This window comes from Neopsephotus bourkii, unplaced genomic scaffold, assembly GCF_033783945.1.
Source record: "Neopsephotus bourkii isolate Nb327-2 ecotype Australia unplaced genomic scaffold, CSIRO-AGI_Nbou_v1 NB_1634, whole genome shotgun sequence".
Lineage (NCBI taxonomy): Eukaryota > Metazoa > Chordata > Aves > Psittaciformes > Psittacidae > Neopsephotus > Neopsephotus bourkii.
This window is the reverse complement of record NW_026902109.1, coordinates 9,454,241-9,479,910: the sequence shown is the minus strand read 5'-3', so window position 1 is coordinate 9,479,910 and position 25,670 is coordinate 9,454,241. Positions and strand designations below refer to the sequence as shown.

Genomic DNA, 25,670 nt, shown 5'->3' with positions numbered 1-25,670 from the left:
TCAACAGTTATTTCACTAACATTTTAACTTATTTATATAGGAATTTTTCCACGAAATCTCAGTGCAAAGTAACTCAATAAATAATGCATGGCTTAAATGCATTTAAGTTGAATAAGGACTAGGCAAAAAAAAAGGAAGTCTAATTATTTTGTTAATATTTTCTTTAAAGTATTTTGGAGATGGGAAGACTGGCATGGTGACAGGGCTAATGGAAATAAGTATGCACATATACTGCATTGATTGTACTTTTGCAGTGGAATAGACTGAGAAAGTGGGGGACTTTCACGTTTCCATAAGAATGTGAAATAGCAGTTGCTGAGGTATTTTGTAACCAGCAAGGAGAGCAGACTAACCAGTTACCTTACTGAGCTATGCCCAGAGTATTTACATGAATATTACTCGTTCCACCAATTTTTTTCTGGTACATTTGTCTTTAAGCTGCAGTTTCAGTTTTTAACTGACTGTCTCTCCAGGTATGCTCTTAAAACCCTTGGAGTACGATTATCATTTTTAATAAAAAACAATGTCCTCACTGTAGCTGTCAGTAGTTCAGCACAGAAATGTGGTTTTGTAATGCCTTCAGCATTTGAATAATTATAAAAAAAGTGCATTAAATGTAGTGCTGAACCCTTGAAAATAACCATCTGTTCCCAGAAGTTGGAGTATAAATAGAACAAGCAAGGGAAGATGAGGATGAGAGTGGGTGTAAATGGTCTGCTGTTTCTGGAGTATATGTTCAACGAGGATGTTTTCCTGAATTCAGTAGAAGTATGGATTGTAACTCCATAGTTAGATGTGCCATAAAATTTCTGTCTAGAGCAAATCCTATTTAATTTACTTTTTTTTTTCTTTTTTTTTCTCTCAACATTTGTCTGGAAGCAGAATGTGTTCTAAGCATCTTGAGGAATAGAGTAGGAAGAAAATAAAACAACCCATAAAAAATGAGAGAGCTTCACTACTGCCCAAGGGTGGGATTTTGAGGGTATGATTTTGTTCTGGGTTTTGTTTGGGTGTTCGTTTTGGTTTTAGTGTTATTCCCCACACAGAATTCTGTGTACTCTAGGGCATGAGATAGGGCTTTCATAAACAGTTAGCCACACTGTCTTAACACGGAAGATCAGACCAAAATGTAGAGATGTTATATTCAAGATTAAACTCACTCTCCTCTGGAGACTAGAGAAAAATTAGTTTTAGAAAACCCCTATCACTGGCATGTAGCTGAAAGTTTGTTCTGCATTATAAGCACCATTCACTTTTGAAGTCCTTAATTTTCTTACATGAAAGTCGTTACTTTTCTTACAGGAGAAACAGGAATTTTCCTGTCGCATGTAAGCATTGGGAGGCTTAGTGGCCTGATTTGCCTTCTGTATACGTGCTGTTGCAGGAACCTAGTTCTTGTTACACCTAGCTGGTTCACTCCCTGCTTTTCAGGCAGTCCTTTTGTAGCCTGAAACCTTCTGTGTAATGTCTTAGTCCCCTGCTTAGGTCCTTTCTTGATTACATTTAGGTATCTTAAAACCTGGGTGGAAGGTCTGAAGAGAAGTGTTGGCAGAACCTATGAGGGGAGAGAACCATTACTGTCTTCATAATAGTAAATTGAATTGTGAAGAAGGGAGCCTGGGACAAGCAAGGGCTTGGGTACAGAGGCTTACAAAGTGAATCTGGTTGCCCTTATTAAGCTCTGGAATATCTATAAAGCGTTTCGGAGTAGTGATCCAAGAACAGTCTGACTTCTTGAAATGCCTAAATATTGGCAGCCCAGATTATAAATTCAGCAGTTTCCCTGTATTAAGGGGGGGGGGCATTATTTTATTTTATGTTATTCTATTCTATTATTTTCCATTTGCTGGAATGCATGTGCTCCTATATCCTGCTTTAAGAACAGCCATTTGGAAGGACCAGAGTTGTCTTCCAGGAACCTGAATTTTCTTACAGTTTAAGCCAGTTGCAACTAAATCCAGAAGAAATTATTTCTATAATTAAAATGATAAAATTGCAATTGGAGAAAATTAATAGAAATTAAGTGAAAACGATGTATAAGCTGTCTGTGTAGACAAGCCACATAGATTACTTTCTGCCTTAGCACTGCAGAGGCTGGAGGAGTGGTATTCATAGCTAAGAATTTCTTTTCTTTTTTTGTTTTTTTTAACATTTTGTCTTGAGGTTGTATTCATGAAAGGAGGCATAGATTTGGAAAACCTTGCGTCCTTCCTTCAGCGTTCCAAATGTGTCTTTGGTAGTTAGATTAAAGTCTCTATTCACCTGAGGGTTTCCTTGATTGAGACAGGAAGGAGTTTTAACACAGCTTTTGCTAGACTATCAGCTGCCTAATCCTGTTTTGGAACTGCTGATACTGCTTAATATGACTAGGTGTGATTATTACTTGCTTTGAAAATAAACAGAAGCAGCTAACGATTGGTTTGGTGCTTGGTTGAACTGTAAACAAGATGTTAATCTGCACGACACAGGAATTCTGCTCTTTCCTGTTGAGCTGTACAACATTCATGTCCCAGAATTAGTTTGTCTCCATATTTTAATTTGCTTATTACAGAAAAAATGGAATAGGTGCATACAGCACGTTGAACCCAGAAAGACACGCACATGCACACCCCACTCCTAGCTTTTTTCTTCCAGATACCGTCAGAGGTTTCTGAAAGTAGTATATCCAGTATAACTCAGTTCTCCATGAACATTTCTGCTCTTCACTGTAACTTGGAGCTCACCTGGATGAGTGAGTTCTCAGTGCAAATGTTGTACTTAGCAGCACTAGGGACAGATAGCTTTGCATTGATCTCTTCACTCTCATTTGTCACTTCCTGACAGTTGCCTTCTGCCTTTGCATTTCTGGATACTCATGAAGAAGGACTAAGTATTCTTTATCCAGTAAGATGTGTATATACCAATTCTGTGTAAAATAGGGGTATCAAGATAATGCAGGGGGAAGCTGGCTTGTACTATGTCTTGCTTCTAAAAAGCAGAATTCCACTGGTAATTAAACGTGATTTATGCTGGAAGGATTTGGGTGAACTGCTGATGAACAGACCTGTTTGGCAGAATTGGAGTGTGTGTCACCAGGCACTTCATCCCTGGCAGACACTGTCCCCACGATCTCTATTTTCTGGTGCTGTCACCAGCTTATCCCATCAAACAAGAATGTTCACCTACCTTGCCATGTACCCTGTACTTTTCACTTTGTTCCCCTGCCATCTGTCTCTTCTCTACAATACTGTTACTGGAGTTACCGTTTCTTACTCTGCAGCCCTGAGCCCCTTAAAAGTAGAAACCCCTGCTTTTCTACTAGGGTTTTGTAAATGTGTTAAGTGATTTATGTCTTGGTTGTTTTGCTTAGAAGAATGCATTACTAACTTGCTAGAAGGAATCAACATAAAACAGTAAGTACTCATGCAAGTGCTGGTGTAGATTGGGACTTGTCAGGCTTTTTCTTTTGTAAATCTTTGTTTATTAAAAATCGAAAAAGATATGCCAAAGGATTCCTAAAACCTGTTTTGTTTGGTTTTCTTTTTTCCTTTCCTCTCCCACCCCAAGAATTTGTCCCTTTGTACAGCAGCTCTAATGTACATTCTGAGTAGAGATCGTTTGAACATGGATTTAGACAGAGCTAGTCTAGATCTGATGATACGGCTTTTGGAATTGGAACAAGACGCTTCTTCTGCCAAGCTGCTGAATGAAAAAGACATGAATAAAATTAAGGAAAAAATTCGAAGACTGTGTGAAACTGTTCACAACAAGCATCTTGATCTGGAAAACATCACGGTGGGTATCGTGCTTTTATGTGAAAGCTTTGGAAGTAATGGATTGCTTAATAAAATGGAACTTGCAAGCAGCATCCTTAATTTTGTGTCTCCCAGCTGTGAGGAGTCAGGACATTTTGTCTGTGTTATACATATTTAGGATACTTGCACTTGCACTGCAAGTATTGTCGTCTTTAAATCTGAATTTTTTGTTTCTAAAAGGCTGGTAGTAGGAGAAAGTTCTGATTTTCTTCAGCTGTTTGATTCACCATTCACCCCTGCTAAGGGTAGCTATTTAACGATAGCAATTGAAAAGATGTAACATCTTAACCATGTGTTAAAAGACCACTTTTAGGTTATTTGACTCGTTTCATGCCTAGATATTGCATATACATTCACAAACAATGTGGGCTCTTACTTGGGGATAAGAGCATTGTGTGTTAAATTGAAAATGTGGTGCAGGTTCTCACATTAAAAATAAAAATATTTGTCCAACAGAAACTGATTTCTCTGTGCCCAGAGTGTGGTGGCAGGTCTGTTGATCATAAATGGGGATGATTCTTTTTTCCTTCCTTTCTGAAACATACTTGTTTTAATGAATGTATCTTCAGCTGCAGCAGAGTGAACTGGTTTTGGTTTAAAATATATTTGGCCATGCTAGCGGCAAGCTAGCTTGAAAAATAAAGTGTAAGTTGCAAGTCTTTTTAAGAGGATATTTGGAGAATTGATGACAGATTGACTACATGAGTGGTCATAAATGGCAGAAATTAGTAATGTGGTTTTGCTTTCACCGTATTTCATTATAACAGATGTCAGTATGATCTTAATTTCTTAATATCTTGTAATATATTCTTTTAATGTTTTAAAGATTCTTACTAGGTTTTTGCCATTCTTAATTTAATACTTAATGCCCAACAGGAGAAGCTTCTGATTTATTGTTTATGAAGTGAGATTTTCAGAGCTTCATCTCTGCAAATAATGTTCCAGCTCCTTTCAGTAATCTGCAGTTAAGATGGTATCCCATTTTAGGTTAGATTAAAAGATGAGATGACTTACTGAGCTGCCATTTTCTTTTGTAGATTTTGTGACTTCTTTGTTAGTTTAGGAAGAGTTTGGTTGGTTTGGGGTTGGTTTTTTTTTTTGGTTGTTTGGTGTTTTTTTTTGCGGTGGTGGTGTGGTTTTTGTTTGGTTTCTTTCCCTCAAAAAAACCCAACTAGCTACAGAACAGTTGAATTGGTATGAAAAGTCAGTATTACGTAGCAGTAGACAGAGCTGAATTTTGGGGGAGAGAGGTAATATTGATGACAGTTCTTGTCCCCAGATTGATTAGCAAGGTTAAGGGAGAATTGTTTCAAAGTACCAGTTTTAGGCTTGTTCACTGCAGACCTATGAAACATGCAGGTAGGTGGCTTGTATTCATTTTCTGGCCTTGCAGATCTGCAAACAAGGAGTGAATTTGAGATTATTTTCTCTGCTTTCGGTTTACTCTCTGAATACAATCTGAAGATACTGACACAGAGTGAAATTTGTTCTCCAGGTGGGGATCAGCTAGGAATTGGTATAATCAGTGTCTTCTTTCAGTGCTGTTTTGGCACCAAACGCAACTCATGTTGCTCACAGTCTGAGTGCCAGGGTATCTTTTGCACTATGAAATGTAAGACAGCTCCCTTTATGAAGCGTGGAACTGCTGGTACAGGTTCCTCATTGCCAAAGCATCCAGCCACAGAACTCTCTCTCCTATTTGACTTTTTCTCATATTCATAGTCTGAGCTAGCCTGATGTTTTTCTCTGAATTGTAATTCTGTTCTTGCATTTTCTTAGGCATGCACTTTAAAGAGAGAGGATGTGTTAAAAGAGACTCTGTCTTGTGAGGGAGCTTTCCATGAGTAAAGAGTAGTATTATCACAGGCCATCAATTTAAGCTGTTTGGTTTTGGGGTACTTTTTTTTTTTTTTTTTTGGTTGTTTGGTTATTTTTCTCCTTGGGTCATGGAATCATAGAATAGTTAGGGTTGGAAAGGACCTTAAGATCATCAAGTTCCAACCCCCCTGCCATGGGCAGAGACAGATCACACTAAACCATGCCAGCCAAGGCTTCGTCCAACCTGGCCTTGAACACTGCCAGGGATGGAGCATTCACAACCTCCTTGGGCAACCCATTCCAGTGCCTCACCACCCTAAAAGGAAAGAATTTCCTCCTTATATCCAATCTAAACTTCCCCTGTTTTAAGTTTTAACCCATTACCCGTTGTCCTATCACCACAGTCCCTGATGAAGAGTCCATCCCCAGCATCCCTATATGCTCCCTTCAGATACTGTAAGGCTGCTATGAGGTCTCCGCGCAGCCTTCTCTTCTCCAGGCTGAACAGTCCCGACTTTCTCAGCCTATCTCCATATGGGAGGTGCTCCAGTGCCCTGATCATTCTCATGGCCCTCCTCTGGAGTTCTTCCAACAGATTCATGTCCTTTTTATGTTGAGGACACCAGAACTGCACACAATACTCCAAGTGAGGTCTCACGAGAGCAGAATAAAGGGGCAGGATCACCTCCTTCGACCTGCTGGTCACATTCCTTTTGATGCAGCCCAGGATACGGTTGGCTTTTTGGGCTGCAAGCGCACACTGAAGCAGGCTCATGTTCATTTTCTCATTGACCAGCACCCCCAAGTCCTTCCCTGCAGGGCTGCTCTGAATCTCTTCTCTGCCCAACCTGGAGCTCTGCCTGGGATTGCTCCGACCCAGGTGTAGGACCTTGCACTTGGCATGGTTAAACTTCATGAGGTTGGCATCAGCCCACCTCGCAAGCCTGCCAAGGTCCCTCTGGATGGCATTCCTTCCCTTCAGCGTATCAACCGAACCACACAGCTTGGTGTCATCGGCAAACTTGCTGAGGGCGCACTCAATCCCACTGTCCATGTCAGTGACGAAGATGTTAAACAAGACCGGTCCCAACACTGATCCCTGAGGGACACCACTCGTTACTGGTCTCCAGCTGGACATTGAGCCATTGACCACAACTCTTTGTGTGCGGCCATCCAGCCAGTTCTTTATCCACCGAGTGGTCCATTCATCAAATTGATGTCTCTCCAATTTAGAGACAAGGATGTCGTGTGGGACAGTGTTGAACGCTTTACACAAATCCAGGTAGATGACATCAACTGCTCTACCGCTGTCCATCAGTTCTGTAGCCCCATCATAGAAGGCCACCAAATTGGTCAGGCAGGATTTCCCCTTGGTGAAGCCATGCTGGCTGTCACCAAGCACCTTGCTGTTTTTCATGTGTCTCAGCATGCCTTCCAGGAGAATCTGCTCCAAGATTTTGCCAGGCCCAGAGGTGAGACTGACTGGTCTGTAATTCACTGGGTCATCCATTTTCCCCTTCTTGAAAGTGGGGGTTATATTTCCCTTTTTCCAGTCGTTGGGAACTTCACCTGACTGCCATGATTTCTCAAATATGATGGCCAGTGGCTCAGCAACTTCATTCACCAGCTCCCTCAGGACCCGCAGATGCATTTCATCAGGACCCATGGACTTGTGCATGTTCAGATTTTTAAGATGGTCTCGAACCAATTCCTCTCCTACGGTGGGCCCAAGGTCTTCATTCTCATAGTCCCTGTGTCTGTTTTCCAAGACTTGGCTGGTGCGGTCAGAGCCTTTGCTAGAGAAGACGGAGGCAAAGAAGTCATTCAGAACCTCAGCCTTCTCCAAATCCTGTGTAGCTAGTTCACCCGAGAGCTTCCTGGGGGGGCCTACGTTCTCCCTAGTCTGTTTTTTTATTTGCTATGTACCTGTAGAATCCCTTCCTGTTATCCTTAAAATCCCTAGCCAAGTTTAATTCTAACTGGGCCTTAGCTTTCCTAACCTGGTCCCTAGCTTCCTGGACAACATCCTTGTACTCTTCCCAGGCTGCCTGTCCTTGCTTCCACTTTCTATAAAACTCTTTTTTCATTTGAATTTTCCTCAGCAGCTCCGTATCCATCCAAGGAGGTCTCCTGGCCCTCCTGCTGCACTTCCTTCTGGTGGGGATGCAACACTCCTGAGCTTGTAGCAGGTGATCCTTGAAGATCAACCAAGAATCTTGAGCCCCCCTGCCCTCTAGGGCTATATCCCATGGAACCTTACTAAGCAGGTTCCTGAAGAGGCCAGAGTCTGCTCTTTTGAAGTCTAGGACAGTGAGCTTGCTGCACGCTCTTCTCACTGTCCTAAGGATCTCAAATTCAACCATCTCATGGTCGCTGCTTCCAAGGCTGCCCTGGAGTGCCACATTTTCAACAAACCCTTCCCTGTTGGTAAGCACGATGTCAGGCACGGCACCTCTCCTTGTCGGTTCCTCTGTTACTTGCAGAAGGAAGTTGTCTTCCACACAGTCGAGGAACCTCCTGGATTGCTTTATTCCTTAAAATTATGTCGAGCTGTTGTTCTGAATGTGTTGGATACTGCGGTACCTCACAGATGGACACTGGTTCCCTCCCGGCCTGTAGTATCTAGAATCATTATAGAATCATAGAATCATAAAATAGGGTTGGAAAGGGCCTTAAGATAATCAAGTTACAACCCCCCGCCATGGGCAAAGACAGATAACACTAAACTATGCCAGCCAAGGCTTCGTCCAACCTGGCCTTGAACACTGCCAGGGATGGAGCATTCACAACCTTCCTGAGCAACCTATTCCAGTGCCTCACCACCCTAACAGGAAAGAATTTCTTCCTTATATCCAATCTAAGCTGCCCCTGTTTAAGTTTGAACCCATTACCTCTTGTCCTATCACCACAGTCCCTGATGAAGAGTTCCTCCCCAGCATCCCTCCCTTTCAGATACTGTAAGGCTGCAATGAGGTCTCCACGCAGCCCTCTCTTCTCCAGGCTGAACAGTCCCATCTTTCTCAGCCGATCTTCATATGGGAGGTGCTCCAGTCCCCTGATCATTCTCATGGCCCTCCTCTGGACTTGTTCCAACAGATCCATGTCCTTTTTATGTTGAGGACACCAGAACTGCACACAGTACTCCAGGTGAGGTCTCACGAGAGCAGAGTAGAGGGGCAGGATCACCTCCTTCAACCTGCTGGTCACACTCCTTTTGATGCAGCCCAGGATACGGTTGGCTTTCTGGGGTGCAAGTGCACACTGAAGCCGACTCATGTTCATTTTCTCATCGGCCAACACCCCCAAGTCCTTCTCCACAAGGCTGCTCTGAATCTCTTTTCTGCAGAGTTTATGTAGTGTTTAGAGAATATATGCAAGCCAAATGAGATGGTTAGGTTCTCTTCCAGTTTCTGATAGTAGCAATGTTAAGTTGAGCCAATAATGAACTTCATATGTAGAAGATAGTTGCTTTCACGTAGGTCTCTGTCATGAGACATAATAACCTATCTCTTTTTGTACCAGATGACGTGCAGAAAATGCTAATAAAAATGCAGATCTTCTGGGGGTATAGATTTTTGCTTTTCAGACTCAGACATAACCACTGAAGAGCAGAAGGATTGCAGGAGATATTTTGATAACTCCAGTTCATTCCTAACCAGTCACACCTTTTCTTTCTGAATCTTACACTGATCCAAGAATGATGATCAAGACTTCCCGTTTCTTTCCACAGTGTTGTTCATGTGACTGTCTACGAGTTAGATTGGACTAACTTTTGAGTGCTGTAGCAGGTATTCAAAGGGTTCTGGTTTCTAGACTGTTACGAACTTTAAAAAATGTAAACGTAGAAACTGAACAGGAGTTCTCTGGGGGTTGAATTTTTTCCAGGTTTTTTGTTTTCTGGCTTAGAAGATAAAACCTGAAGAGCTCAGCTCTTGTTTTGGCAAATGGCATTTGTGTGTCAGTTTGCGTAGGCCTCTCTCTGTAGCTGATGCTTTCAGCTACCTCCTCTCTGTTGAATTGTAATGAAAATCTTCAGAAGTGATTTCTCTTTTGGATGAAAGAGGTTACTCTGGCTTTCGCTCTCAGCACAAAGCTGGAAACTTAAGGGATCCGTGTTTTGAACCGTGGTGTTAAAATTTCATAGTAATTGAAATAAGAATTGGATAGAATACATTTTCCTCTAAAGCGAAAGGGTTACAAGATTATATTTTATTAAAAAAAATAAATTGTGTTCTTATGCCCACTAGTGTAAGTATCAAATTATCTTCTGAAGTGTTTTTGAAGTCTTTTTTCCCTTTGGCAGGAAACTAAGCACCATATTTTGAATACTGTGTGGCCTTTGAGCTTTCATGGTGAAGGTGTTTAGGAAGTTAACTTCATCTTTTGTAGGTGTTAAGATCTCTAAGGAGAAGTTTTAATCATCAATCTGCTTTAGGTTATGCATGATTTCAGATATCCATGTTACAACATTTTCAAGCTCAATCTATGAATTTGAAGGGAATCATCTGCAGAGGATGGGGAGGCTTCAGAGAGCTAGGGATCTGTCAAAATGCAGTCTTCCTGTTCTCTCCCCTTCTCCCTCAAAAAGCTTTCTCATTTGGTTGGCTTCAGAAGGGAAGTTCTCCACCCATTGCTTAAAATAGTCTCATCTCCTTTAGCATTATGCCTTTAACTTACAGCTTTTAAAAATGCGAGGTTTTGGATCTTGCATCTTCCAGTGATGAGATGAAAAGACTGTAACCAAGTGTGTTTAGTTTCCATCATGTGGGAAGACTCTGTGAGGAACTGTTGGCAATTAAAGGCAGTTAGCAGTTTCCTGGGTAGTGGAACAGTTGCAGGAGTAACTGCAGCTTTTGTCTTTTCTCTGTGATGGGGAATTGAAGTGCTGCTGGCACTGGGACGAATGAGCTGCCTATTGCAGATACTCTGCTGCTTGTGTTCTCTTGGCCCCCACAACACTTCTCATGATGCAAGACACTTCCATTTAGATTGGAGAAATGCTGTTACTAACTGTATGCTCAAGTGGCTAACTTTGGGTGGTAACTCTTCAAGACTAGTCTTCAACTTTCTTTTCCTCCTTGGAAATCAGTATTTTGAGAATAAGGAAAGCAGCTGAACATGTTGGGGGGCTCATACAGTTTATAACTTGTTTTTCCAAGACAGTGGAGTGTTCACTGGAGCCTGGCGAGTATTGTTATTACCAGGAGGTGCTGAGGTTTGAACTGGAATGTACTGCACAGCTCAGAATAAGCACAGCCCTCCTTGAAGCATTACCAATCAAATGCATTAGGGAGGGAAGTTAAGAGTAGTTAAATTCAGTTGGCTTTTATGAGATATTACAGCTTCTTCTCTGACCTTTCATTGCTATATTTCTGTACCATAAATGAAATTTATAGTACTGTTCACTGTGGCTTTTCTTGTGTATTTTTCCTGCCTGATTTGTCCATTTCCTTCCTCCACTTGTTTCTTTTGGTAGCAGAAGTGGATGGAAGGAGTCTGCCTAGGTCTGCTTAGTCTGCTAAGCTATTAAAAATAGTCAAGAAAAAGTTGAAAAACCAAAGTACCTTTTTATCTGTACCAAGTAATTTTTTTGATATGTGTATTTTTCCATCCATTCTTGCTCCCTCTGGTGGTTGTTCTACTCAGAACCCATAGCTTCTTTTTATGGTTTTTATGTGACGTGTGTTTATATGATTTGATACATTGGCTACATCTGCTTATGATGATTTCACTAATTCTGGAACCTAATTCTTTCAGACCGGGCATTTGGCAATGGAAACATTACTGTCTCTCACCTCGAAACGAGCTGGGGACTGGTTTAAAGAAGAACTGCGACTTCTCGGTGGTCTTGATCATATTGTAGATAAAGGTATATTGGAGCTGCTGCTTTGACAGCACAGAAAATTAGTGAATCTTACTAAGATGTCTGCTATTTTAAATATTCATTTTCTGTGGTTAAAAATAGAAACGTATTTTTCTCAGCAGTGTTAAAAAATAAAGTACATTATTTGATATCAGGTCACTGGCAAATTAATTAGTGACTTTAATCAGTTGCATGTGGGATTGAAAGTAGGTTTAATGTTAAACTGAATGTGTATAGTGTTGCATATCGTGTGTGGTTTAAGCTTAGAACACACACTAGTGTGTTACATATCTCTGTACAGCAAACGAATACAGCACAACTGTTAGAGTAAAAATCTCCTTCACAGTCTTCTAGAATTATTTTCAGGCCTGATTGTTGGGGGTTTTTTGGTTTGGTTTTTTTTTTCCCTTAAAATCAAATCTCCCGGAAGTCAGCCCTTTAAGAAGAAATTGTGGGGTTTTGTTTCCATATTCTTATGAAGTTATGTCTTGGTTAGGTTTTTTGGATAGCCTCTCACAGACAGGAAAAAGAACATTTCTAAAATGAATTCTTGAGCTGAGCAAAGCTTCATCTTAAACAGGCAGAGGAACAGGCAGAGGAAGGATTGAACAGATGAAAGCATTCAACTTGCACACGTTTCAGATGTCTAAAGTGTGGGGAGAGTGTGCTTGCTGTATCATTTTTCTCTTCTGCAAAACACTGCAGTTTTTATAGTTACAATTACAGTTAAATAACATAGTTGTGTGCTGTACAGTCTCTTCACTGTCAGCAGAAAATATACACGTGTAATTCACAGCAACAACCATGAACTGTACAAGTCAAAATTAGCATCATAGAATCGTTTGGGTTGGAAAGGACCTCAAGATCATCCAGTTCCAACCTCCTGCCATGGGCAGGGATTCACACTAGTCCCATGTTGTCCAAGGCTCTGTCCAACCTGGCCTTGAACACTGCCAGGGATGGAGTATTTACCACTTCTTTGGGCAATCCATTCCAGTGCGTCACCACCCTTAAAGTAAAAAACTTCTTCCTTATATCTCACTTGAACTTCCCCTGTTGAAGTTTGAACCAGTTACCCCTTGTAAGGGTTTTGTTAGGTTTTTGTTTTATTTACTTGGAGAAATTAAAGGCTTTGGAATGCTGGTCATGTCTTTGATTGTTTCCTCATGGTAGAGTCTTGTAAAGTGCAAAACAAGGTTGAGAGCAACTCTCTTGAGTAGGTATGTAGTTTGTATGCTTTGTGTTTGAAGGCCTCTTACTGATAGTGGAAAACAACTCTTTTGTTGTGTAGTTAAAGAATGTGTGGATCACCTGAGCAGCGATGAAAATGAAGAGAAATTGGTCGCTTCGTTATGGGGTGCAGAAAGATGTTTACGGGTCTTAGAAAGTGTGAGTATGAGCAGATGGATTGCATGCCTGAAAACCTCTTTTTCTGAAGCAGACCTTTTCAATGTTATGTTCTTTCAATACACAGTTGCGTAACAACCCTATGATGTTGGTTATATTTTATAGAAGATACTGACTTTCTGATGTTGCTCATTGTTCCTGGAGTGTTTGCCTGAAAATTTCTTTTACCCTTCTGTATGTATGTACAACATTGCAAGTTTATTTTTTATAAGAATAACCGTGTAACATGATGTTTTCTCTTCCTTCAGAAAGCTGCTGTTTATAGATGTTTGTTTTCAAGGCATGAGTTTGACACTTGGATCATTATGGAAGCAGTGTTTTCTTAGAAGCAATAAATCAATGTATATTTTAAGAATTGCTTCTTTTGCAGATCAGCTGGCTAAGTGCTGAAAGAGAAAACTGCCCTTAAAGTCACACTAGTCCTGTAGTCAGTTGAGTGTGTATATTGAGACAGTACATGTTTTTTTTATGACAACTTTGTTCAGAATTAAAATACATGGCACTTTTGTAGTGCTTAATTGACAGGAATGGTAAGCATATGCTTCTCTACCATGCCTTGTTTTGCTGAGTTTCATATTTGTTACTAGTTTTTCTCTTTTTGCACTGTGATATGGTAAGCAAGTAGGAGAGTCTCGTGATGTTTTAACAGTCCATCTCTATGCATCAGAAAGTGACATTCAGGTCCGGAGTACAGGTCAATCAATCTCACTGAACACCTTAATCCCAAGTTAAAGAGCAAACAGCTACAGCGGTAACTTGTTTCCTTCACTAAAACAGGACAGACTCAAAGATAGCATAAAAGTAAGAAGAAAAACTAAGGAGTATGGAGAATTGCTGAACTAATTCAGAGGTGCCTACTTAAACATGAATGGCACCTAACTCTACCTGTCTTCAGAACAGCAAGAGGAAAATTTACACGTCTGATTTCTGCTTTCCTATTTGATAGATGGAACTGACAGGCAACAGTAGGTAGAAGAGCATTGTTCAGTGGTAGGATATTCAGATTTGAACTTGGGTGGTTTGTGATGTGGTAAGTTCCTTAGGAACTTGGAAGAGATGGCAGAAATCAACACACCAAATCATGCAGATTTAAGAGAAGAACTTCTACTGTTTCTGGAAGTTGATTCTGAATTTCAGTGAAGGGAATCAAGGAAAAACTTGATTTTTATGGCTGGATGTGTAATAAGCTCTCAGAAGTCAAGTTCATGCCAAGTCCTAAAAATAACATTACATATATAATTGTATTCAGTGTTGTGTTTTATATATATATATACCCATACACACATATATATATTTAGACACACACTTAGGACATTGTAGTCCCAGGATATAGATTCGGGGTGGTTCTTTGGCAGAACATTCTGCCACATGATATGTGTACTTACTGCATCAGGGAAGATGGTTTCAGTGCAGTTTTGTGTGACAAGATAAAAACTGCGAGGACATACTGGAAAATGAGGCAAAGTTTTACACTGGATAATAACCAAGAAATATAGAACTGATTAAAGTACGGTGGTAGTGGAAGGGAATGCTTTTCTTTATATTTCTGATATTATTTTTTCCTCTTTTTAGGTAACTGTGCATAATCCAGAGAATCAGAGCTATCTGATAGCATACAAAGACTCGCAACTCATAGTATCCTCAGCTAAGTAAGTTGTAACAAAAAGGCAACTTTGCAGAGGCACTGCATGTGATGGGGGGAAAAAAAGCAGAATATAATCGTTATACCATAAGATTGTAGGGGAGAAGGGGGTAAGCAATTTTCACTGTTGCTTTTCATTAAGTAATGATAAAACTAATTTAGATGAGGGTATGGGGAACTATCTGAATGCTACCAGTATGTAGTGCTGCTATTGTTGGTTCTGTAGAAGCTGCAAACTGTAGATTCAGCTCCTTCTGTACCAAGTTAATATGAACGCAGAAGAGGGCAGTTGACAAGCTATGCTTACTTATTGTGTTCTCATTATGCTTAAGTGTTTCTTGAAATGGTGTGTTAACAGAAATGACAGTGTAACTAAAAATGGTGAAATTCTGTTCTTGGGTGTTCTCCCTGGCAAAGATGCCTCTACAAACCCACCTCTAACCCGTTTATCAACCTGGATGAGGTCTCAGTTTACTGGCAGAGGTTGTATCCCACTTGTACTGCTCTTCACAAGAGAACAAATGAAGTTGAAAAGTTGACTCTGCAGACTTCATTGGAAACATAATGTCATGGCTGTATGTTACATATTTGGAGTATTTCTTTAAATAAATAAATACACCCCAAAAAACCCAAACAAAACCAAAACAAACAAAAACCCACACCAAAAATTCCCAGTTTACTGTTATGTAGACAGTATGTATTTTTGACATTTTTAGTCTTTTTTTAATTAAAAGCAGTGTTTTCAGTTTGATATCAAGCTAATGTCACGCAGTAGAATCATGCCTGTGGTCCTTTACTGTTTGAGATTAAGATTTTACTGCTAGGAAGTCACGTGACGTTTATTTCTTGCAGAATGGCAATATGTCTGAGGACAGAACAAGAGAACATTGAGATAACCCTGTCAGAATAATGTTGTGCATTGATGTCTGATGATATGAGAAGCTGGGTGTGTAGGGGGAGGAGATCTTTTCTAAGGCCATGCGATGGAGTTGGAAAGAAAAATTAACTTCTTTTCTTAATCTCAAACTGATAAAGCTCTAAGCCACAAAGCTTTCCTGATTTCTGTTTTCACAAGTTCAGTTGAGCTCATAAAAGACTTTATAGGCGGTAAGTTTATTATCTTTCCCCACGGACAGGGCATCTGGGCATCAGAAACATTCTGCGTAAGCTCTGTATTTGATTTTTATTTTTTTTTCCCTGGTGAAATGAATCTAAAGGTGTAATGTCCTGTATGTTGTGGAGGTAATTTTGTTCTGCATCTTCTCCCTGCAGAGCACTGCAGCATTGTGAGGAGTTAATCCAGCGATATAATCGTGCTGAAGACAGTATCTGTTTACCAGACAATAAGCCTCTGCCTCACCAGAATGTAACTAACCATGTGGGTAAAGCAGTGGAAGACTGTATGAGGGCCATCATTGGTGTCTTGCTCAACCTGACAAATGATAACGGTAAAACAAACAAAAATAATGTGCATATTTGGAGTTAAAGCATCAAATAAACCGTTAGTGTAAACCCCTTTCTTATACTCACTATGGTCCTTCCATGTGCAGTGCAATAAAGCAGATATGTAGGGTAGATGCTTGCCTGATCAGTAATTTGTCTTTGCAAATAGGATGAGTCATTACAAGTATTAAGATGTGAGCTTTGGCTTAGAGAGTCCCGTTTACCTCTAGGGCCCGGTTTTTATCAATCTGCTTCCAGTTATGAAAAGGAGTATTTTAAAAAATTGAGCCTCAACTCTTTCTTTACAGAATGGGGTAGTACAAAAACAGGTGAACAAGATGGTCTCATCGGCACAGCTATGAATTGTGTGCTTCAGGTTCCAAAGTTCCTACCTCAAGAACAGAGATTTGATATTCGGGTGCTGGTAAGCTATTGGTTTTGTTACATTAACAGAAAATGATTTCCTGCCTTCTTGTGTATTTAACTACTCTGGTTCCAAATTAAGGAGCAGCCTCTGCAGTTTTCATTAACCATATATGTACACTTTGTGAGGCACTTAAAGATTTCTGTAAAGATTTGGTGGTGAGTTCTAACAATTTTCCCGGTGCTAGATGAACAAAGGTTTAACTAATAAATCTGTGAACTGCCTAATTCTCAGTGTCTTTGCAACTCAGAAATACCGTGGCTGTTACTGTTTGAGAGAGAGGCTTTATCAAATTTACTTCAGCTTATCTAAAGTGGGTCTGTGTAGCCTAAATAGCAGTAGTGAAATTGCGAATGTGAAGGAGTCTTTTAAGAATACAAGATGAAGGTTGGACACCTGAATCCCTAATCTGTAAATCAAAGCTCATCTTTAAAAATGTTTTCACATTCTCATATACAGGGATCTCAGTTTTGCCTCATTTCTTTAAATCCTAATCCCTCTGTTTATCAAACTGTTTTCTATAGGTCTAGGTTATGTAGCTTCAGAAAGATATGGCTGAAAGAAGACATTTATCTAGATAGATGTTTTTAGCTATTTTTAATGTGTATAATCCTCTCCAATTCTTGCAGGGATTGGGTCTGTTGATCAATCTAGTAGAATACAGTGCTCGGAATAGGCACTGTCTTGTCAATATGGAAACATCGTGTTCTTTTGACTCATTCTGTACGGGAGGAGGAGATGATAGCCTAAAGATAACTGGGCAGATTGATGCTGTTCAGGCTTTAGTGCAGGTAAGAAATGTGTTTTTGTAGTAATAGTTAACCATTTGTCATTATCAGGCCCTCAAGGGGGAAGGGAAACAGAATTCAGCAGTTAAGATTTGTCAGAATTTTCTTGCTGTTTAGTATTATGAGTAATACAGCATAGTGGGTGCTGTTCACTTTTTCAGTACTGTATATTACAGAAACAGCTTTCCTGGTAGAAGACAGTGGAATCATTATTACAGCATCTAAATGCTGCTCTCGTGCTCCGTAAAGCTGTCTTGTTCCTCTGCAGTTTATTTCTAGTTAACTTGTTCCTAAGTGGGTTACTTTTGTTAAAATTGTAAACTGCTGTTGTTGTACTTTGCTTCCACATATTATTTTTTTAAATACCATCTTTTGGGGACTCTGCAACTTTAAATTTAAAAATAAATAATTAAGTATCATGCTTTATAAGAGCAATAAGCTATGGATATACTGGTTCTGCATGTGAAACGGCATTCTTAAATGTTGTCTTGACTAACTTGGTGGTGGATTTCTTTTTTTAACAATTTTGGTCAATGAGTTCCACCATGCAAACCCAAATAAAGAACTGAAAGGAAATTTCAGCCTTTTTATTTCAGTTGAGATAATTTTATGAATGCTTTTAGTGGTTCTTCTGTTCAACTACGTGAAGTAACTGTTCCAGCAGCAGACCAAAAAAACTCAACAATAAAAGTATTTAATATCTTAATGTATACAGCTCAGCAAAGCAGTGTTTAAAGCTGGTAATTATATGGCTTGGATAATAATTCACAAGATACAAGTGCACAATGCGAGATTGCTGGTTCGGTCACATCCTTGATGAGTCATTTTATATTACGCTTTCAAATTTTTGTGTTGTTATCTATAAAAGGAAAAACTGAGAGAGCAGTAGGGATACTAGCATGGAGAAAAGGGAGGATTGATAGAGAACAACAATGGGCAAGAAAATATGGCAACCTTTAGTCTTCAAGCTGTGTCTTAAAGACAGTGATGAAGCATTTTATGATGCCAAAGGGGAGCCTGCCAACTGGTTCAACACTGGGGTGGGAGAGAGGCCTTCTCTGTAGAGCACAGCCTTCGTGCAGGGATAAATAATGTTTTCTTTTGAAGAAGGCTATTGCTAAGAAAAGTATTGAAGGCCTACTGTATTAAGGGGTGAATTGTGATGGGGAAATTAACTTTGAAGTATGAAGTCAATGTGTTTAGGGTTTAATTTATAATGGAAATTGTCCTGAAATTTTCCCTATTAGCTATTTCTTGAGTGTGAGCGGGCGGCTCAGCTGGCTGAGAGCCAGACAGATGAATTGATTAAAGAAGCTCCTACTGCTCAGCATGATAAGAGTGGGGAATGGCAAGAGACAAGTGGAGAGATACAGTGGGTCTCCACAGAAAAGCCAGACAGCACTGAAGAGAAAGTTAAGAAGGAAGAAGATGATGAAGAACTTGATCTTAATAAAGGTGTGTTGTCTGGTTGTGATGAGCTCAGAAGAGGCAAAGAACTCTGTGACTGCATAAATTCCCACCTTGTTCTCTGCTTCCTATCTACATGCAGTCTCTTGGGCCGAGATTTCCTCAGCATATCCCCCAGGTGAAACTTAACAGATCATGAATAGGAGCAGTTCAGAGCTGAAGCATGAGAAGTGGAAGAAGCTATGCTACTTTTTATTTTCTTACTAGTACCTTCCTTCTGTCAGTTCCTTCTTAAAGTTTGGTTGGTTTTGTTTCGGTTTTTTAGGGACATTCTGTATAAGAAATATTCTGGAACAGATGTCTTTTTGGCCTTTATCATATTCTCCTGAAACATTCCTTGAGAGTTGCCTGCCTTAATTTTGGTTTTCAGTGTATCATGACCTGTTCTTGTTTCATGCTACTTTTAGGGGTTCTTTTCCTCCTCTCCCTGTTTGCATGTATGATGCTTCTGTCCTTGTTTTTTTTTTTTTTTTTGTGCCTTGACTTCTCACTCCGTTGGTGGTATCTCAGGTACCTGTGTAATGCCTTGATGTGCTGCATCTTTGGTAGTTTGTTCCAGTAATTTGAGTATCATTAAGTCAAGTAGTTTGTCTCTGGAAAATATATTAGGCCTCCTTGTTTAATTTTATAATAGTAACTGCAGTGTATTACTTCTAATAGTGTTTTGAATTTCTAGTAGTAGGTGTGGTGTATTACTTTCTCCAGCCTGGCTTTATATACTTCCTTCTTTTTGTAGCTCCATGAGCTGGTGTCTGTAGCTATTTGTAGTTTGCCCAGAAGTGCTGGGTCATTAGCAAAAAGTACCATCGCTGTTACCCTTAGTACAATAAACTTCTTTTGGTGGAAGTGTTACTGGCTTATAGTACCACATGAAACATTTACATTCATACTGTGGTGTGTTAAACAGTTTGCACATTAAAATCACAATTAAGAAAACACTGTACGATGTAACGTGTTGAAAGTGAGTGAACACTGGTTTTCAGTTCAAGAACATGCTGCTGAGTTAGTAAGTACAGAGTTTGCCTGATTCTTGCCTCTGAAGTCTTAGTCCAAGAGCTCATTTTGATTGAGAAAAAAGATTTCTGAGAAGTGATAATGAAAGATCGTATTTGAAGCAGTAAAAGATACCAGCTGCTTAGAGAATACAATACACTCAGTTGTCTCTCTTTACAGCTCTTCAGCATGCTGGGAAGCACATGGAAGACTGCATTGTGGCCTCCTACACGGCATTGCTTCTAGGCTGTCTCTGCCAGGAGAGTCCAGTAAGGGAATAAGTCAATAACTTGTTCTTAAAAGTCCAGTACAACTTTCACTGTAATAATAATTTGCAGTACTGAAGTGGGTTTATTGAATTAGGCTTTCATGTGAGCTAGTACCTTGATGAAGCTACTCTGATGTATATAGTTGTGTGAGGATTCTGTCCAAAGCCAGTTTTCTGAACGGAAAAAACCTGTTGCAATTGAATATTTAACTTCTTCTGCCCCTCTCCCCTTCGCTGTTAGTCTTAGCCAGCACATGTACTTATTTCAGAAAGGCAAAGAAAACTGGCTCACCTGTTCTATAATTATAAAAGCTTGCTTTATTTTTGAGTAGTTTCAGTAAGGAAGGTAATGTCAGACTTGTTTATTCTTTTTCTGTCAGTCTACTTGATTTTTTCCTCCCTTGAAATTACATGAAATTGTGTATGTCCATGTTAGCTGAAGATGATTGTCTCAGATTGGAACTGCATAATAGATAGCTGAAGTTAAAACTTAAGAATATAGAACTCTAATAGCTGAGAAATTCGTAAAATCTCCTGTTAAATACATGCTGAAATGAAAATGAGCCTGAACCCTGCCTTCAGGCTTATCTAAATTTACTATGATGGCAGGAATGTTCTTTAACATGCTGTTCTGTACCTTTTGACTGACCAGCTTCCATACAGTTTCTGTGTTTGGAATGATACAATAAATTCAATAATCATAGAATAATAGAATAGTTAGGGTTGGAAAGGACGTTAACATCATCTATTTCAAGTCTTAACAATTATAAAGGGAGATTCTCTCTATGTCAGGAGTGATCTGGTGAGGTTTCTAGTTCATGACAATCTCATAGGCCCTGGGGAATTCTGGTGGTGGTACTGAACTGGAGGGGAAGGGGGAAAAAAAAAAAGGCAGATTTTTAGCAGTAACTTTCCTGGAAACAGAAACATGAATCTTGCCTGAGAGAATTAAAACACAGAGATGACAGCAAAAGCTATCTTAATAATGCTGTGGATCTACTTGTCTTATTGTACCTCGCATGCAGAGTAACATAGTTCTGTGTCAGAAAAATATTTCCCAAATTACAATAGATTGTTTTATTTCATAGATCAATGTGACTACTGTGAGGGAGTACTTACCTGAAGGGGACTTCTCAATAATGACTGAAATGCTCAAGAAATTTCTCAGTTTTATGAACCTTACTGTAAGTAATATATCTTTTAAATTGATGTATGTAGATATTTTTGTGTGTTTTCCATAAATAGTCCATACATTTTAGCAGCATTTAACATTTTCCCATTTATGTCCTTAGAAGAGCACAGGATAATTTTTCTGTTCTTTAAATACTGAAAACCCAGTTGTTTATCATTATTTTGGTAGTAAATGCAGTGGAGCTACTTTCATTCCAGTTGATTGTCACTGGTCAGGAAAGTGTTTCTGAATCCTCTGCCTGAACTGAATAGCTCTTACTGATATGTAATGCTGTGTACTGAAATTCTGAAATGAGCATAGCTTTCAGATATTTTGAAGAGGTTTTACAAATGCTTGTTTGTTACTTCTGTTTTCTGTTACATTTTCCAGTGTGCTGTTGGAACAACAGGCCAGAAATCTATCTCTAGGGTGATTGAATACTTGGAACACTGCTAGATACTTAACTTCCGCTGCAGGCACTCTAATGCTGGAGCTACCCTTAGACAAAAGAAGAAGTCATGAAAGAAGTCCTTGAAGGATATACCAAGAGCATTCATCCGTGTTATTCGTGTTCGGATTTTTAAGGCTACCTGGTCTCTTAACCATGCATTCAGCATTTTCTAAAAGACAGTTACTACATCAATCTGCAACTATCAAAAATGAGGGGAAAAGGTTCTGAGGGAAGTAAATAAACAACCCATGCTGTTTATGATGCAGTGCAGTATTTAAATATTTTTTGGCAGGGTTTACCCTCCCTATCTTTTTTTTTTTCTTGCTTTGTTTGTGACAAGTTTCAAGGGGGAAAAACTTGCTGCTGATAGTGCAACTGCTGTTTACTGTTGAGCCACTGTTTCATGCCAGCCAGGTGCAAAGGCAGCTTAGCTACTGAGGTATCAAACAAATGTTCTAATAAAGAAGTTCTGGACAGCAGCACCTCTCCTATTTGAGTTTAATTTGCTCTTGCTTTTTTTATTACTAGATTATTCCAAAATCATAAAAAATATAAATTTTTAAATACTTTTGTGATTTTAACTACTGTCTATATTTAAAATTTGTTGGAATCCAAAGAGGTGAGGATTGGATAGTTTATTTTTTATACTGTTTTGATTGAAATTAGGTTGTTGAACTATTTCTCAGTTCTAAAACTATCACAGCCCATGTACTGTAAACTGGTAGACCGTAACACTTTGTAGTTCTGAGAAGCATGCGAACCCATAAACACACAAAGCCATTTGAGGGTAGGTTATCCACAAAAGAAAGAGTAACTATAAGAAGTTGTGCCCTGTTCAAAAAAGGAGGGGAAAAAAAAAAAAAGTTGTTTGTTTTGGGGGGTTTTGTTTTCTGGTTTTTTGCTTTTTAAGATTAAATCCCAGGGTAGCTTGCACTTCTAATAACCAAAAGCTTGGAAATGCTGTTTTGTTTTAAGGAAGCATTCAAGGTGTATTTTGTATTGCTCAGTACAAAGAATTCGGATGCTTTAGGGGGACGAATTTTACAGAAGCTAAAACACCGAAGGGGATTAATGTTCCCAGCTGACATAATCTTTCTATTTCATTCTTCTGAAGTATGACGGAGTTGAAATGCATACAACATAAAGCCTTAAATTGCTGATATAGCTAAGATTTTGTTCAGTCTGAGGTCTAGTTCACAGCAAAGCATTGTGTTTGAAGACTGAAGTGGAACAAAGAATCCCAGAAAATACATGAATTTTTTTAAAACCGTTTATTTCTTGCACTCATTATTCAGACCAACAGAATTGGTAATTATTTTTATTAAGGTGGTCTTGAATATTTGCAGACTGTTGTTTGATCTGCTTCATTGACATTTTTAAGTACCTGTATAGGTAGTTACATCATGTTATTCCATTAAATTCGTGAAACTTGAAGCCATAAAAATATTAGTTCTATGTATAATGAGGGGGAAATAACAGGAAATCTAACCTGCTTTTAGATCTTGTGTTATCTCCATGTATAAAGTTAAGAACTTGTGCTTTTGTATCAGTGCCAGCTGTAAATTTTTTACATACAGTGGCTGCCTTCTATGTCTTCCTATTTTTGATAATGCAGATTGTTGGGAATTCTGTAAGGAAGTAACTGATTAGTGGCAAAAATCTTATGTTGGTCATACTTTTTTGCGTTTTCTCTCATCACCTTCTAAAACTTAGTGTACCAGTGTAACTTTGAAAAGTGTTTGAGGTTGTATTCCCCTTTCTTTAAATAACTCTGTATTGAGAGAGAAACTGGATGTAAATGATCTGCATCAGAAGGAAATGATGAATATTTTGCCCATTTAGTTCTCTCATTTTCAAGATTGTCACTTATAACGGGATTTCAAATTGATTATGTGGTTTTCTGTGGAGAGAAGACAAGAGAAAATACAGTGAATATGTGCTGATGGGGGAAAGCAGGAACAACTACCTTTCTTTGTTACACTGGTAATTGTTTGGGATTTGATTTACCTCAGTGTTTAACAGTTTTTTTTCAATGTAACTAATTGTCAAGCACTGACAAATGCAGATTATTTCTTTTTTTTGAGGGTGGGGGGAGAAATCACCCTGTGAACTGCAGTGCTTTTTGTGTGTTAGACCCTCAAATAACTCTGCATTAAAGGGTACTTGAGGCCAACTTGCAAATTAAAGTTTTAAAGTAACTTTTTTTCCATTGTAAATATTTGTGTAAATACTCTCAATTGGAAATTAGAACAGTAGAGTACTTTTCTGAATCCAATCCTATTTTTATTTTATACAGTATTTCTCAGCTGTGATCTTTGGAGCAAAAGCCAACGGCAGGAAAAATAGTTTGTACCAGTTTCATGAAGTATGTCTTTGGGTTTTTGTAAATAATTTTAACTCAAATAAAATTGCTACTTTCAATAAATATCTTGTCTTTTAACATGCAACAAAACACTCCTCTGAGTGATTGCAGAAAGAAGGCAGTGTCAGGTAAATTGTTAAAAGGGAAAAAAAGGAAAGAGGAGTGTCTGGAAGGTACCGCTCTGTTCTTCACTGGTGTGGTGGGACAAGAAAATTCAGTGCCTGGACCTGAGGCTGCGGTGAGTCCAGGCCAACTAAGCCTTGAAATTTTCTGGAGGTGATGCTCTCAAATCTCTTGATGTGATCTGGAGTTCTCCACCTAAGTTGCTATTGATCTTTCAGCCAAAGGGACATGTAACAACTCTGAAGAGCTGTAGTTAGAACAACAGACATATGCTGAAGTGTAGGGGAAGTGGAGCAGTTTCTGTTATGGTGATACTTTTCACATCATGGGGGATGTTAGTGGCTGCTTTCTTCAGTGAAAAATGAGAAAATCACTGTGAGCAGTGTTCTGTTTCTCTACTAATGTGAATGATGCTTTAATTTCCTGTGGTTTTTTTTTCCTGTGGATTTTTTTCTTAATTGATACAACTTGATACAGGTACAAGATGCAATAATTCATGAGCTGTAAAGTGAGTTGAATAGGATGTCATCTCATTTCCACTTTAGCAAGCGTCAGCATAATGTAACTATTTCTGGGCTGTGAAGGGATGTTACTGTAGTTTGAAATACAGAGCAATATGTTGTTAGTATGTGGCACTGTAGGGGACAAAACCAACTTTATGTAAATAAGTGTTTTCCCAAAAAAAAAAAATCTGGTAAAAGTATTTCCACTTGGTTATTTTGTCAGTAGGTAGTGGAAGTGTTAGGTGTGGATGCTTTGAGGTGACATCAGTGTTTTCAGATTAACAGGACAACTGTGAAGCTTCTATAGAGTTTGGGAGTCATCACCTTTCACATATATTATTTCACTTCAAGACTGTTAGAAATGCATGATTTGTATAATAACAAATGATCTGGCATGATGTGTACAGCACTGGTTTAGGTAGGCGTGCTAGAGGCAATTCCTCAACCTGGCCTATGGCATTTGTGCTGTCAGCAGAGTGAGCCTGAGCAGAAGATTTAGCAGTCATCACAAAAGTACAAAAGCCTTGTTTTTCTCCCTGAGCTGAGCATCTGTGCCAAGCATGCAGCTGGCATAGTGCAGTTCTGCTGGGGAACTCTGAATACTCACTGCATGGCCACATCTGGGCAGATGGGAAGACTGAGGGAATTCTTGTACCTATCACAAGCAGTTACATTTTTTTACCGTTTTCTGTAACAGAATATTGTAACAGAAGTTCCTGCTTTTAACCATGTTTTCAGGCTCAAGTGCCTCACTGAATTGGTAATGATGTTTTTTGTGTCACATGCACTAGCATCTGACATGAAGACATTCTGCCTTCCCTCATTTTTCCTTTCTGGACATCAGTAATTCCTCCTTTCAATAAGCAGAAGTCAAAGCATATTTGGGTAGCTGGGGCTATTACTAGGCAAACCCATGTAGCTTTTTCAGTATTTTTTTTTCTTCATTAATGTACTTCTCTTGCTTAAATAGGGCAAGGAAAGCAGAACTGTGTATTTGAGTTCAAAAGATAAAAAAGACAAGTAACTGCCATTTTTCTGCGTCAGAGCTTTTCCTTATAGGACGGCTTGTTAATTGGGTTTTTGAAGATAATGAGATGAGAATTTGCCCTGAATCCTGCTAGGCAAGTGTTTTCAAAACCAGGACAATGTAATT

The 25,670-nt window shown here is 39.1% G+C and overlaps 1 protein-coding gene across 4 annotated transcripts in view; it reads left to right on the top strand.

Annotated features, from left to right (window-relative positions):
- The window catches only part of WAPL (WAPL cohesin release factor), a 72,202-nt gene extending 50,194 nt beyond the window's left edge, over positions 1-22,008 (top strand). For 3 of the 4 annotated variants that reach the window (XM_061373711.1, XM_061373708.1, XM_061373710.1), the window contains 11 exons: positions 3,547-3,774; positions 11,370-11,481; positions 12,767-12,864; positions 14,455-14,531; positions 15,797-15,972; positions 16,276-16,391; positions 17,021-17,182; positions 18,427-18,634; positions 19,820-19,908; positions 20,996-21,091; positions 21,469-22,008. In XM_061373711.1, coding sequence (XP_061229695.1) covers positions 3,547-3,774; positions 11,370-11,481; positions 12,767-12,864; positions 14,455-14,531; positions 15,797-15,972; positions 16,276-16,391; positions 17,021-17,182; positions 18,427-18,634; positions 19,820-19,908; positions 20,996-21,091; positions 21,469-21,534 — 1,428 coding nt within the window. In that variant the 3' untranslated portion in view covers positions 21,535-22,008. The remainder of the gene's footprint in view (positions 1-3,546; positions 3,775-11,369; positions 11,482-12,766; positions 12,865-14,454; positions 14,532-15,796; positions 15,973-16,275; positions 16,392-17,020; positions 17,183-18,426; positions 18,635-19,819; positions 19,909-20,995; positions 21,092-21,468) is intronic. The other variant, XM_061373712.1, reaches the window with a different exon arrangement.
- Positions 22,009-25,670: the final 3,662 nt, after the last annotated feature.